This window comes from Manacus candei, unplaced genomic scaffold, assembly GCF_025592945.1.
Source record: "Manacus candei isolate 608988 ecotype Guabito, Panama unplaced genomic scaffold, ASM2559294v1 h1tg000057l, whole genome shotgun sequence".
Taxonomy (NCBI): domain Eukaryota; kingdom Metazoa; phylum Chordata; class Aves; order Passeriformes; family Pipridae; genus Manacus; species Manacus candei.
This window is the reverse complement of record NW_026138105.1, coordinates 15801533-15816038: the sequence shown is the minus strand read 5'-3', so window position 1 is coordinate 15816038 and position 14506 is coordinate 15801533. Positions and strand designations below refer to the sequence as shown.

The window sequence follows — 14506 nt, the reverse complement described above, 5'->3', positions numbered from 1 at the left end:
TGGGGGAGAAGATGACTTTACCTTTTGTTTTGTCCCCTTCCCAGGGTGACTCTGCAGTTCACGGTTGCTGTGGTTTGCCTGCGGTGGCACAGCGTTGCCTGAGTGTGCTGAGCATTCATCTCTGCTTTATGGGTGCTTTATTTGCTAGAAATCTGCGGTGCATATGTTCTCCCTTTTAACGTGTTTGATGCTGTTGTGCATCACAGGCACAAAACACCTCAAACCAATCTGGTTTATTGGGTCTGTGTAGAGAAACAGCTCTCCTGAGGAACTGGGCTTCCACTGGGGAGCAAGGCTTCAGCAGCAAAGAGGTTAATGCAATCTGTCCCAAAAACTATCTGTACTTCATGCCAAGCCTGGTTGTCACCTTACTCCTTTTAGCCCCTACAACTGTTCTGTCCCCAGAGGACATACAATGCCTGTTTGTTCTGTGAAGGATGTGTGTTTGTTGGGAAAGGGCCCCTTGCTCCTGGTGCCCTGTTCAGAGGAAGAGGCAGCACCAGCTATTCCTTTGTGTGTTCTTCACCCAAAAGTGGATGGTGATGTATGGAGAGCTTGGCCACCGAAATGTGTCCATCCCCTAGTAGAGGTTGCACAGATGGTGCAATTTATGCAACCACGGCCCATTTCAGCTCACTTTTTGCTAGTGATCCCCTTCTTCCCAGGTGTGCCAGCTGGAGGAAAGGTAACAGTCCTGTCAGGATGTGGAGCTAAGCCAGGGGTCACAGTTGCAGGAGGCAGCAGCCGCCAGGGCAGAAGACACGTGCAGCCTTCTCATGCTCACTTTTCAAAGAGGAATAGCTAGAATTTGGTTCAGGGTTTGTAGGTCAGGTTTCCATTATACAACTGTACTGGTTGCAGCTGCTCCTGTGAGATCCAGACCCTGTTGGATGCTCCTGGTCGGGTGGGCTCCTTTCCACAGGAATTGTTCTTTATGACAAGATTTACAGGAAGAAAGACAATTTCTCTGTTGTAGCACTAATTGGGTGGTAATGGAGGGTTGGAGTGGGATTTGCCTCAGTCTGTGAAATGTGGGAAACACCTTGGAGCATCTGTTAGAAACAGCTGCAGGGAAAGAAATAATTTTTAAAAATTTTTTCCAGGCAAAGGCAGGACTGAGAAGAACTGAGGAGGGATCTTGTACTTGATCACAGATCTAGCAATGAGGATCAAATCTCCTGGACCTCCCAAAATGGGTACAAGTGCACTTGGCACAAGTCACACTGAACATGTGGGTCTCTGCCCATGCTTTCAGGATGGGGCTGGTTGTGTGAGGAAGGTTATATCCCTGCCTTAGTGAGTGAGAATGCAGCCCTCCCACCTAATTTCCCAGGTGATAAAATGGTCTGTGGTGTCTCCAGGAACAAAAGCACTTGGGTGCCTGTCCTTGTGAGGGTCTGTGAGGGCCCTGTCACCCTGGGTAGCTAGCCTGGCTCATGTTCTTGAAGAATTTGCTCTCAAAAGGTATTTAGGAAGCTACAAGCCTCTTCTGTGGGATGTCGATCAGCAGAAAAATGCATGTTCTTGCCCCAGAAGCTGCCACAGTTGCTCGGTTATACTCAGTGCTAGAGATACTGAATTTTAAGTTTAGGAGCAGGGGAGTGCTGGGTCCAGCCCAAGTGGTCAGGGCTGCACATCTGCCCATTCCTGTGCAGGAGCCTCCAGCTGACTCCTCGTCCCCTGCACTGTCACTGGGATCCACCTTTACCACCTGTAATTAGTGCTGTCAGCAGAGCAGTGTAAGCAACCACTTCAGCATTAATTACTTTAATGAACTTGCTAAGGTGGGTTGAGCTACTAAAGCATTTTGTTGTTTCTGTAAATGTTAAAGTCAAAATATTAGACTGTGCGATGGATGGGAGATGACGCAAAGCTGGAGCCTGGCTTTCCTCTTGTCTTGATGTTCAAAGTCAGGTTATTTTAGCTAATTTAATCATGCAGTCTGTTCTCCTCAATTGCACAGAAGCAGCCATGGCCAGCAGCATGGGTAGGAGAGAGTAAGGAGGCTCTCTCCTTTTACTCCGAGGTGTAAGGGATGCAGTGAGTACAGGGTAATCTGCCAGTCAAGCCCAAAAGATGGATGTCACTGTTCTTGCATTCTGACAGCTCAAAGGTGGTCCATGATGCTTAGGCTCTTGTAATGTTAAATATGTAATGAAAAACTCCCCAGTGAGAGGGATCTGCTGGTGAGGGAGCTCTCATAAGCAACCAGGATGGGATGCAATGGTTCATTAACGACGCTGGGTTTAGTACAGAAATAAGCAGAGTTTTCACCACTGTGGAGAGGAGAATGGTCCTGTTCTTGCTAGTGGCAAAACTTAATGGGGAATTTTAATGACTGTTAATTATTTTGCAAACTGCCATTTTATTAGGAATTGTGATATACTTTGGCAAACTGAAGCTGTTCTCCACTGGTGCAGAAAGGAAAACCAGAACTCCTCTGAGCTGCCTCTTGCTGCAGAGGGTGGGGGAGGCATTTAACTTGCAATACTAATGTGGAGAGTTAGACAAGGCAAATCACTTTCTGGAGGAGACTTCCAGCTCTTTTCCTCTTTATGTTAAGTAAAAGACTCCCAGACTGCCCCAGAAGGCTGGTAGAGAAGTCTATTAAGTGTTGAGATTCTTGAGCTCATATCCCTGGTGTGAGATGTGCCCGTGGGTTTGGACTGCAGGCCTTCCCTCCTGTGAGGGAGCATCCTTGTTCCCCTGCCAGAGAGGGAGCGGGTTTTCTCTCTCTGCCCAGCTCTGATCTGAAGGTGTTTGCTGAGTTCAGGCTCTGTTGTGCAGGTGAAAGATTTAAGCTGATGGAGATGACTTTTGAAGCAGAAGAGACACTCACTGAAAAGGAAAGTGCTGTTCCTTTCTTTACTGCGTCAAAGTGCCGGAAGCTCAGCAGAGGAGAGCTGGCAGCAAAAGCTGTCCTGAGTTCACGTGAGACTGCCACTTTCTGTGGGTAGGGCAGGCAGGCGTGGGGGAAGACAGCAAACTGGACTCTTTTTTTTTTTTTTTTCCTTTCTGAAGTCTAAATGACCTGTCAAGCTCTGGAGCTGCCTCCCCATGGGCCACCTTCTGAGCAGTCACGAAGCTGTCTTGCATCACCCAGCCTGGGAATAATCAACTGCTTGAGGTAGTGGGAAGCAGAAATCACGTGGAACTTGGGGCAGAAGTTGTTTGAGAGAGTTTTCAACTTTGGATGGTCTATATGCACAGCATTCGACAATGGGGTTATAGACCAACCAAACTTGTATCACTGTGTGCCCACTTGTTTTGTGTCAAATTTGCTGCTGAATAATTACAGGTTGCAAAAGCAGAAGGGTTGCTAAGGATCGCCCGTGCTTCTCTGGTAAAGTTCATGTTGCTGCCTAACTTGTATGAAAGTTTTTTCTGTAGTGTTTACTTTTTAAAATGAAACCATATTTTCTCCTTATCTGACCAAAAAAAAAGGAAGGGAGTGACTTTCTGCTTTTATAGACATTTCCCTTGCAGCACTGCACAGCAACGCAGCATTTCCAGTAAGAAACGGTGCTGTGGAGTAGAGGGTGATGTTTTAGCAGATTACTCGTTAAGTCCTGGTGTTTGCCCTGTGGTTTCCTGTGTCAGTGATGCTGTGAGACACATCTGGGCTGGCAGCAGCTGCTGCTGTGGCCGTGTCACACAGACCTGGGTTTGAGGGGGCTGCACTTGGAGCCTGTCCCTACACACTGTGCTTCTGCCTTGTGCAGGCATTCAGACCTTGGCTATGTGGCACCCCATTCCATGAATCCAGCGATCCACGGGAGCAGACCTAAGGGTGTGATCCCTGATGTACTCATTCTACGCTAAAGGGAGACAAAGTGAGAGGGGGGAAAAAACCCAAACAGTGCTGCTCAGGATCAGAGTGGAGAAGGCAGCGAAACAGCCAGAGCAGATGGAGCCTTTCTAAAGACCTGGGCAAGGTTAGAATTGCACAGCAGAGAACAAGAGTCTCTGAAGAGGGGCAGGATGAGGAGCAGAGGAGGGGAATGAGCCTGGTTTGGCACTGAGCTCCTGGGATGTGCTCAGCCGGCTGTCCCTGGGGGAAATTGTTTGGAATTAACTCAGGGCAGCTTGAAAAGCAGATACGTATTTCCCCTCCCCTCCACCAAAACCACTCTTCCGTTACTCTAAATAGAAAGTTTCCTGTTTTATAATTGAGACTCCTAAAAACATTCATGCGGTTCAGGTCACCATACAGCTGCTTAGCTGAGGCCACAGGATACCTGAAATATGAGCTGAGGCAGAAGCTGTTGACTCTGGAACCTAATAATGCTTTCAAATGGCAATATGAACTATTTCCTGCTACACAGAGCATATTAGAGTATCCTCTTGCAAATACTGGCAGGCTGGCTCTGTGTAGAGTTTGGGGGGCATTGCAGTTCTGCTCCTCTGATCACCTGTTATGCTATTGTGCTAATGTAGCTGGGGAGGCTCTTTATGGACTCAAGCAGCTGCAAAAATTTCTCTTCTGACATCATTGCACCTGTTTATCTAAACACTTTTTAGGCTGTCATTTCTGTTAAAGCCAATTGATTTTTTTCGTACATTTCCTTTTGGGTACCCTAAAAGATTTAATTTCTAATAAGCTTAGTACAGACATCAACAGGTGCTGCCTGCTGCATATCTCAGTAGGTAGATTTCAGTCCAATACATCAAAAGTTATTTCTGAACAGGTATGTAAGTGGGATCCTCTGTGCTGCTCAGATAAAAGTCTTTGATGTGTTGTCTGAATGGATTTGCATGTGTTCTCATGACTTCCAAGAAGAGTTTTTTGTAGGAAGAAAGCTGAACCTAGCCATAACAGTTGAACAGGAGGTCCTGGTTGAGTTATTGGCTCTGTAGGCACCATTCATCTAAGCCCGAAACATGAAGAGAAATGAGATGTGTTCCTCATCCCTCACTTTATGTTGGTGTTCCCTGCACAGTCCACTGGAACCACTGACTCGTGTGGCTCCAACCACAGTGGGATGATTCCCTCTGTGCACCATCACACCCTAAAAGCCAGGATTGCTCTGCTGCTTGCCACAGCTTCTCAGTCATCCTTAGGAAACTTGGCCTCTGTTTGCTTGGTCCGTGCCTCCCTAAGTCTGATATAATATTTTTTCTTTTTAGGGTTTCTTTTTAATACTCTTTAAATCAGCACCATTCAAATACCTACTCAAGAATGCCTCCTAAAGAGAGAAGAGACTCTTTGGCAGCCCAGGTGTCGCTGTCGCAGGGATATTGGGGAATCTGCTTTCCTGGCCCCATGCCCACAGCAGTCCTGCTGAAGGCAGCTGAGCCCCATGTTTATATAAAACACTCATCCCTTTCAATGCCCATCATCTGTTTAAAAACCATGCCAAAATGATTTATTTATTCTTCCAATAACAGATGAGAAATGGGAAACCAAGGAAGTAATCTCTGACTGTAGTTTTGCTTTATGTGTTCAATATCTCCAGCGTAGACCAATTTCACTGTTAGTCTGACAGGAGGAGAGGATGAGGATACTTTTGAACATGACACTATATCCTTAGAAAGGTTTGTTAGATGGCAGCATCCTCTAATTTTTATTTTCCCTATTGAAATTAATTTGGCTTTATTTCTGCTGCACCCTTTGAGCTCTGCTGCTGGCTGCAGATGGGTAACTTGCACACTTATCCAAGTAATTCCAGGTGGATGGCAGCCATTAAAGAAAGATGCTTTAGCATCACTAGCACTAAATGAATTATCAGAGCTTGAAGTCCTGTAGATGCAGAACAAGAAAAGTATGGGATGCAGAAGGGTTTGGGGGCCAGGCTGTGCCCGTCTATCCAAGACACAGCTGTAGGAGGCTGTCCCTCTGGCATTCCTCTTGGTGCTCTGGTGCTACAGTGATGGATAAGGGTCAAAGCAGAGAGCAGAAATGGAATGACATAGACACGGGGTGGGGAGAAAGAATTGTACCCTCTCCATGAGATATGTTTGACTTGTTGACAACTCTCACTTGCTATCAGACTAAAACTTGTGCACAAACCAGGCCCCCAGCTCTGCAGGAGGAGCCTGCTGTGTGGAACAGGCTCCTTGGGATGAGGAGGGCTGTGCCCTCTTAAGCAAGAAGCATCGAAATCAGAAATAGATTTTCCTTCGAGAAGCAGCACTTGGGTTCAGTGTAGCTGCACGCAGCGTCCCTGCCCGTGTGAGGATGGCACAGAGCAGATGTGGCTCTGTTTGCCTCTTTCCAAACCTCCCCAATTTTGTGGATATATTAGAAGCAACATGTGTGTCCAGCTATAAACTAGGTGGGAAGTGTTTAACAGGATTTGAACCTTCCTGAGACAGCTCGGTGATCAGTCATGATGGGCTGTCTCAGTCGCTGGCTCAGCAGGCAAACTGGGCCATATTTATTTTTAGGTGTGCTACGTGTTTGAAGCTGCCTGAGTGTGGCATTGTGTTTTCTGTGGGGATTTTTTTCTTTCGAAAAGCTTTAGGAAGGTGCAGTCTTTATCAATGGGCTATCAGTTGTACGTTGCAGGGAGTGGAGGATAAGGCTGAGTAAGTTTATCCTGTTATTGCTCAGGGTTTAGATATGCTGTAAAATGTGAATATCATTGTATGCCGTGCTAGGAAGCTGGATGCTTTGCTGGCAGGGTGCTTACAGCTTCAGTGCTGTTTTCCTGGCATTGTTTCTCCTGTGCAATAAATATCCCTGCAAAACCACAGCAGTAAACATGCAGCTTGGAAGTAGCTGAGCAGCTGAGCCCATCCTGACGTGCCTGACAGGATGGGATCAGTTTTTCCAGACTTTTGCCAATTCTCCTGTGTGGCACAAACACCACTGGTATCTCACAAGTAATGCTGGGAGGAGTTTCTTCTGCTAGACTGGGTCTTTGACCAAAGCTACATTTGTATGAAAGTGACTTATAGCAATGTGTAAAAGTCTGTGTCTTAACCCAAGTGAAACTTCATTTTATTCAGTGAAATCAGGTATGAACATACAGGAATTATTCTACTGCCCTAGAGACCTCAGTGGAATAATAGCTTTTAAAGGTAGCCTTAAAGAGCCTAGTTCACCAGAAGGTAAACTAGAAGAGTTTAAATTATTTCAAAAAGAAATTGTTGAATGCAAAGGATTGTGATAAACCTGGATTTTTAAAAACTAGTGACCTGTGTGTGTATGTAAACTTGGAGCACAGAACCTGCTTGCCAGTATGAACAGTTTGACACTATATATTTTTTAGGGAAATCAAGACCTTCTTTCAGGAAGGTATCTGTTGGAGGGGTTTTTTTTCCCCTCCCTGATATCCATATCAGTTCCAGTTGGCTTTTTCTCATATGAGTTATTAATACTTGAGGTGTGCAAGTGCTGGGTACAGATGGGAGTGTAATAGTATCCAGTATTTTATGGTGTAGCTTATTGACTTAGCGGGGATTGCACTAACAAAGGCTCTTTTTCTCCATAAAGAAGTCTTCACCTGGTTTAGAAACTTTTCTGGAAAAGTTGCTTCCAGTGTAAACTCAGTGGGAAGTAACACTGATGAAAAATGATAGTGCTGTAGTATCTCTTCAGGTGGGAGAGACTATTCACATTGAATTTTCCTTAGGGCATTTGCAGTGCTGTTTTTGCCTTTCCCCTGCTTTACAGGTTTTGAGGAGAATAAGTGAGGCTTGGACATGCTTAGGAGGAGAGGGAGCTCCTGAGAAGTGGGTTTGCTGTGTTTGGGGAGGAGAATCTTTCTGAGTCTCCCCCAGGACCTATGATGGAGTGCGACTTAAAACCGAGGCTGTATTTTCACAGCTGTTGTGGGAGCTTTTTTTCATTTAACACAGCACAGATGTGAATGATAAAATATAAATTGAAGATGGATGTACACCATCTTGGCATGTGAGAGGTTTAATTATAGGCAGAGCAAGCAGAATAATGGAAAATACATTTGAGTGATTGTTCAGTTAATATAATTTGCAATGAATTATTCACAACAATTTGTTCACTCAGCTTCTATTGTAATAATTTTCGTTCCTTCATTTGCTATGCACTTGAAACTGCTTCCCACAACTTGTGCTTGACACGTAATGAAGTGTATCCACGCTCCCACCTGTCCCCACCTACGTGAAAACAAGGACAGAGTTGCTGGAGCTCAGCATTTTCAGCAGTGAAACTCTAAAGAGTTAATCGTGGTGTTAAAGTGAAGGCTGCTTGCTGCTGAACACAATGATGTGACCTGTAAAAGCCTGTTCTGGCAGGCTCAGAGGGGCCTGGGCTCACAGAGGGGCTGGCAGAGGACCTTTTCCCAAGCTATACATTGGCATATGGGAGGATTGTCCTTCCACGAGTGGAAGCTGGCAGAAGGTGATCAGCTGGTGCTGAGTGATTAATCCGTGTCCTTGGGAGCTGATGCATTTGCTTCCTACCTCTAAAGCATCAGTAGTGCCTGGAGGGCGGGAGAAGGTGTTGGGCTTTGCACTGAAGTGTGTGGCACCGGCAGTGCTTGAGGAGAAGCACTTTGCACGCTCGGGTCCCTGTGCCTCGTGTTGTGTTGTGTTCAGCAGCCGAGCGGGTCGGTGGCAGTGCCTGGACACGAGGGTCCAGCTTCCAGCACTGCAAAGTGTCACATTTGTGCCCCCCCCTCCCTATTCCTAAGGCACTAGAAACCCCACAAATGCACATTTCTTCTGAAGTTTATCAGAAAGGAAGATTTGTTCTTTGTGGCCCCTTGGGGGGACCTGTTCCTGGGCAGTGGCTGTGGGGAAGGTGTCCGTGTCCTCCCTCCATGTCCCTCTGCAGCCCAGAGGAAGCAGAGGGTGATGAAGCTGCTCTTTGCCACCCCTTGCCCTGCTGCTGGGGTGGTGGGTAGGAGTGGGGGCTGTATTGTGCTATGAGCTTGATGGGACACTGGGTAAAAGGGGGCATATGTAATAGGAAATCACAGTTCTTGGAGTTCTGCCTAGCTGTTGGGATTTGTTGTCTGGAGCATGAGGAATACTGAAGGCAACCTTACTCTGACTTTAGAGAAAAGAGCCAGGACTTGTTGCTGCCCAGCCCTGTGCTCCCCTGCTGAACACTGAGATGCAAACTTCAGCTTAGGACTGATTGCAAAGGAGTCTGATCTTTTCTTCATGCCATATTTTTCTGCACTCATTGTTACTACATTCATACCTAGCTTCATTCTCTGACTTTTCTGTGCTCTTCCTTGGTCTTGTGATTGTCAGTCTTCAGTGTGTTGGGAGATACTGGGAAATATGGTGGACCTGTGTGGGAACATGAGTGCTGCTGCAGAGGTTAGTGAAGAATTCAAGGCTGCTTTAGGGTAAGATAAATACTTCTCTGAGTCTTAACCCTTCAGGGCCTCTTACAAGCTCTGTCAAGCCATGATCACAGTGCCTTCAACACAAAACTCCATACTCTGTAACAAGCTACTGCTTTTTCCCATGGAGAGACAGCACTTGTAAGGTTAATCTGCCAGCATCTACTTGTCCCAATCTCTATAATCAGGCAAAACATGATTATGAAACTGCATGTCATTAGTACACAATGGCACTTAACTGGCTGAGATTGAATTAAAACCCTAATGGCAGAGCATCCGAGGTAAATAAGAGACAACCAGATCCACTGGTGAATGACTCGCCTATCACTCAGCTTGGATTAGAAGAGCAAGAGCTCAAGGCTGACCAGAAACAGCAGAGGCAGAGTCATTGAGTTGGATATATTGACTGGAGTTCAGCCCTCTTATTGCTGTTAAGCGTGCAAGCATTGGGGGTGTGAGGCGAGTGTAGGCGTGGGCTTCCTGCTGTAAAAAACCCAGAGGCTTTGGACTCACCACGGCAGTGGATGACTTTTGTCTTTGCTGTATTCTGCTTTTTTTGCATCAGTTCCATCAAGCAGATGTCAATCCCTGAAATTATTTTCAGCAAACGTAAATCTGAGCATTCATTTTGAGTTGGGTGAAACAACTCTGTGATTTCAAGTGTTTTATTTCACTTTCCAGTCTTGCCTTCCTTTTTGACAATGTCAGATCAGTGGCTTCCAATCAAAATTTCACTTTGGTTTCATTTTGCCTTTCTTCTGAGTGCGTTTTCCAGATCTTTTAAACGAAGCTTCATAAATCAACACCGATGTCATCGTGGGTGTGTTTTTCATGTTGTGTTTTGGATGCCAGAAGTGCTCTGTCCCCAGGGACAGCCCTGCAATTGAGTTTCCTGTGGATGTGCTGGGAAAAGAGCTCCCTCTGACAGTGGGACAGGGATGAGAGGCTGCAGGATGCTTTGGAGTGATCAGGCTTGCAGTGGTTTCGATTGCCAGCTCTGGGGATGGTTATTGCCCTTTTAGCTCTGTCAGTGTTCGTTATTTTGCGGCTCTGGTTTCACTCAGTGCTTACATCCCTGCCATCAAATAAGATATGACATGAATACCTGTTGCTACTCTGGCCCCAGGGACATGATTATGAACCTCTGGCTTGTGCTTGTGCTGTCAGTGACATTTGAGGTAGGAAAAGCATTAGATAGTGAATTCTCTGGAGAAAAAGCAGGGAATGAGCAAGTAAACAACAAAAGATGGGTAGGGATCAAGATCTGTCAGCAGTGTTGAATTTGAAGAGTTTCTGGCATTGCAATTAATTTATATCCTCTGCCAGATTTGTTGCTATTGCCCTGTGCAAGATCTATACCTCAGAGCAAACTTTATTTTTCACCTAAGGGCTAACAACTTTTCATGTGTTTCAGAAATTTGCATTTTAATGGAATAAATCTTATCCTTTCCCTCCAAAGCAGCAATTGAAAAATAAAGCCTCTGGGAAGCTTTCTCCAAACACCCAACAGCTCAAGTGAAGTGTCCAAAGCAACCGTGGTGTATTTAGATGTGACGAGGCCCTGAATGTACTTGGTTTGTCAGCATGGATAGATAACTTCTTGAGGCAAGACCTAATCCCTCTCACAGTGAGAGGAATCTCTCCTGCAGCCGTAACTCAGGACCCCAAAATCCCCACTTGCCTTTGAGCTCTCCTGGGCTGCAGAGTGCAGAGGTTGCACTCGGACATTGCAAAGCACAAGGTAAAAATGGAGATTGTTCCAGCACTACTGTATGAAAATTATAGATGTATTCAGTCTCCTATGGAAGGAAGTTGGGGGAAAATTGTATGCTGGTGCTCTCTGCTGGATAAATCCAAAAAGGCTCTTGTCTCACTGGCACTGTGGTGACAGGCCAGTGTTGAGCTTGCGTCTCCTGGAACTCTGCCCACATTGGAACACCCTGGTGGGTTGGCTGAGAGCAAGAGGTGTGTTAGGATTACTGCTCTGACTCCTCTCTGTCCTTCCCTTACAGTATGTTACTTGCTGAAGAGCAACATCAGCCCTGACCTGTGCAATGAGGATGGATTAACTGCGCTGCATCAGGTGAGGTGTGGGAGGAGGTCACAGCTCCCTGCTGCTCCACACCATTGGGCCTTCCTGCTGTCCTCTGTCCCGGTTACACAGAGAGACCTTCTGTATTTCATTTTTTTGCTCAGTTAAAACAGTGAAACTTCACTATGTTGTGCTGGTAATCCAGTTTCTTGGGGAGCAAACTGAGATCAAACCCTTCTCTTTCTGTATCCCAGACTTTGAGCTTGGGAATCGGGGCTGGACTTCAGACGTGAACAATATTTCTCCCACCCTTTAATCTTTGTAGAAGTGAGCTGTAAACTCTTAAAGCAGATTAACTCAAGTTTAGAGACCTTGTCAATCTGCAAGTTTTGAAAGTAGTTTAAATAAATGATGCACAGGGCACTTGAAGAGCCTGCTGCTACTCACTGCAGGCCCATGGACTTCACCACTAAAATACAGATTTGCAATAGTGATGTGTAAGTCTGTGTCCTTCCTTGAAGCCTCTGTGCTGATCCCATAAGGGTTTTTCTATTCTTCCCCAAGGCCCGTGGGACTGGCCATGCCTGGCAGCTGCTGCCTCTGCTGCAGGGAACAACAGTGGCGTGGTTGTCACACGCTCCGAGGGTGGAACAGACACTCAGGGGTTTTTCTGGAACAGACACTCAGGGGTTTTTCTGGAACAGACACTCAGGGGTTTTTCTGGAACAGACACTCAGGGATTTTTCGCCATTAGTGCCTGCTGTAAATGCTTCTGCTGACTTGGGATTTTGGATTCTTTTGCAAGCTGCCTGCTCTCTTCAAAGCTGGATGAGGTGTTTGTTTAAAAATGCAAACTAGCTCCAACAAGAACAAAAGGTTCCCACCACTACCAGCAGCACCTCTCCAAAGAGATGTTATCCTGCACACAGAGACATGCTGACAGCCTCTTTGCTTTCCAGGGAGGTACTGACGCCATGGAGAATCCCATCTTGCCCACTCAAGGATCGGTTATTGTAAAGGTGCATTTGGGAGTTAAGCTGGGAGCTTTACATCCAGTAGAATTAATTGGATCCCTGAACAGAGAGAAACCCCTAAGCAAACAGTATTGCCCAGTACCAGTGGCTTCCAGTGAAGGGCTCAATTACACTTCTGTGGTAACTTCGCTGTGTGACAGGAACGATTTTAACCTCACTTCCATGTACAAATAGTGAACAGAAATAGAAATACATTAAGGATCCTTGTCACTCAGTTGCTAAAATGCTTGTTGTGGGTTGGAATTCAGCCCCATTAGTGGCCCATACTGTGTGCTGAGCTGTGAGTCTCCTGCGTGGGTCAGCAGTACCACACAGACCACAAACAGGCCTCTTGCACAAGAATGAATCTTATGTGAATCTTGAGTGTCTTGATCACATGCACATTCATGTCAAGATGTGAGCACAAGGTGGATCAAAGAGCAAATTCCACCTTCTGCAAAGGAAAGAGGCTGAGGCTTTTCTTGCTGGCTGCCTCTGGGACTATGCTGTAAATGCAGGGAGAATGCTGATCTTTTTCAGGAAATGAAAGGTGCCCTGTGAAGTAGCTCATAATTCTAGGAATCCAATTTACACGTCTTCAGATAACTGTGGTAGGTAGTGGTGAACTCTTGAGAAGACTTTACTAATCACATGCCAGTGTGTGGGATTTTCCCTAAGAAAAGGGAATGTCAACTTGTCAGCTCATCCCTTGGTATGTGGTTAAACTGGTTACATTGAATTTCTCTTATGTTTTCTCTTGAATATGGAAGACCCAGTGGAATAGAAGCTGTGAGCATATTTGCTGTTATTCCCTGCTGGTTCTGCCCCCACACCAGAAGGCCCTGTAAGATACCAGTGACCTGTGGTCTGCCCAGTGTAGGTGTTCTGCATGGTGCCTTTCTGACCTGCTGCTGTTTAACTCTGTTGGAGTTGCTTGTTGCTAACAGTGCAGGATAAAGTAGGTCTCCACATCCAGGTACCCTTTATTATTTTACAGCTGAGTAGGTATAAGCCCTCATCTTCCCAAAGCCTAAAAAACCCAATCTATCTGTATCTCTTCCTCACCAGTGCTGCATAGACAACTATGAAGACATAGTCAAACTTCTCCTCAACCATGGAGCCAATGTCAATGCCAAGGACAATGAGCTGTGGACTCCATTGCATGCAGCAGCTACATGTGGTCATATCAACCTGGTGAAGATCCTCATCCAGCAGTAGGTGGCTTTTTGTCTCTGTCCTTTCTGCAGATCTGATTCTACCACAGCTTCTTGTGGATGGAAACCGAGACTGTTCAGTACCTTGTGAGATTGCAGCGGTGCTGATTATTCCCTGCTTTCAGGCTATTCGTGGGACTCCTTCCTGCTTGGGGGAGAAGGGGGTGGAGGAGGAAGAGCAGAAAGGCTGAGGAGGCAGAATAAAACCCCAGGTGGCTTGGCTCAGTTTCATGAATTTTCTGGAGACTGGGCCAAAATTTGCTGCTTTTTGCCTGTATTTTGGTGTGTCTGTGTGTGCTTGTGGAACCATGGTCACTGGGTGGGTAGAAATAGGAGCAGCCAGCAAGGGTCCACCTCTTCAAGCCCTTAAACATCACTTCAGATCTTCCAGTCCCAGTCAAGGAGACACTGCTGTAGGAGGGCAGCAGCGTGTTTGTATAGTTCAAATACCTGGGTGAACTCTGTGACCTGTCTTACTGGGTCGTAATTAATAACCAGTTTGCTTCCTGGAGTGCATTGGTTCCCCAGTGGCGACACAGGTGCTTGCACTGGACCTTCCACTTGATTTCACCAAGGCTCTAAAGCTCAAGTGTTTACCCTAAATCTCAGGTCTTTTCTAGACTTACCAGCAAGGTGGAGGAAGCCAGGTGTGTTTTGAGTTGTGCCATTTGGTGAGCACTTGCTGTGAATCCTACCTGGAACAGGTAGTTCTGGCTCTGTATGGAGCCCTCTCCTCCATTTCCCAGAGTGACAATGCTTTGGAAGTGTTAACTTGCTGCCTTGCACGGCAGTGTCTGCTGCTTCTCTCTCAGGGAGGCAGACTTCTCCTTGTGCTGCTGTCATCTGGGAGATGAGTGTTGAAAATTTGACCCTTCTTTGGCTGTGTAGTGAAGGAGAGAAGAGGATGCAGTTGGACAGTCCCATTTGGGTTAGGAAATTTTTGGATGGGGGAATAAAACTGGAGCAGAT

The 14506-nt window shown here is 46.2% G+C and overlaps 1 protein-coding gene across 3 annotated transcripts in view; it reads left to right on the top strand.

Moving 5' to 3' along the window:
- The window catches only part of PPP1R16B (protein phosphatase 1 regulatory subunit 16B), a 63985-nt gene that overhangs the window by 38991 nt on the left and 10488 nt on the right, over positions 1-14506 (top strand). For all 3 annotated transcript variants that reach the window (XM_051803020.1, XM_051803021.1, XM_051803022.1), the window contains 2 exons: positions 11291-11361; positions 13392-13537. In XM_051803020.1, the coding sequence (XP_051658980.1) occupies positions 11291-11361; positions 13392-13537 (217 nt within the window). The remainder of the gene's footprint in view (positions 1-11290; positions 11362-13391; positions 13538-14506) is intronic.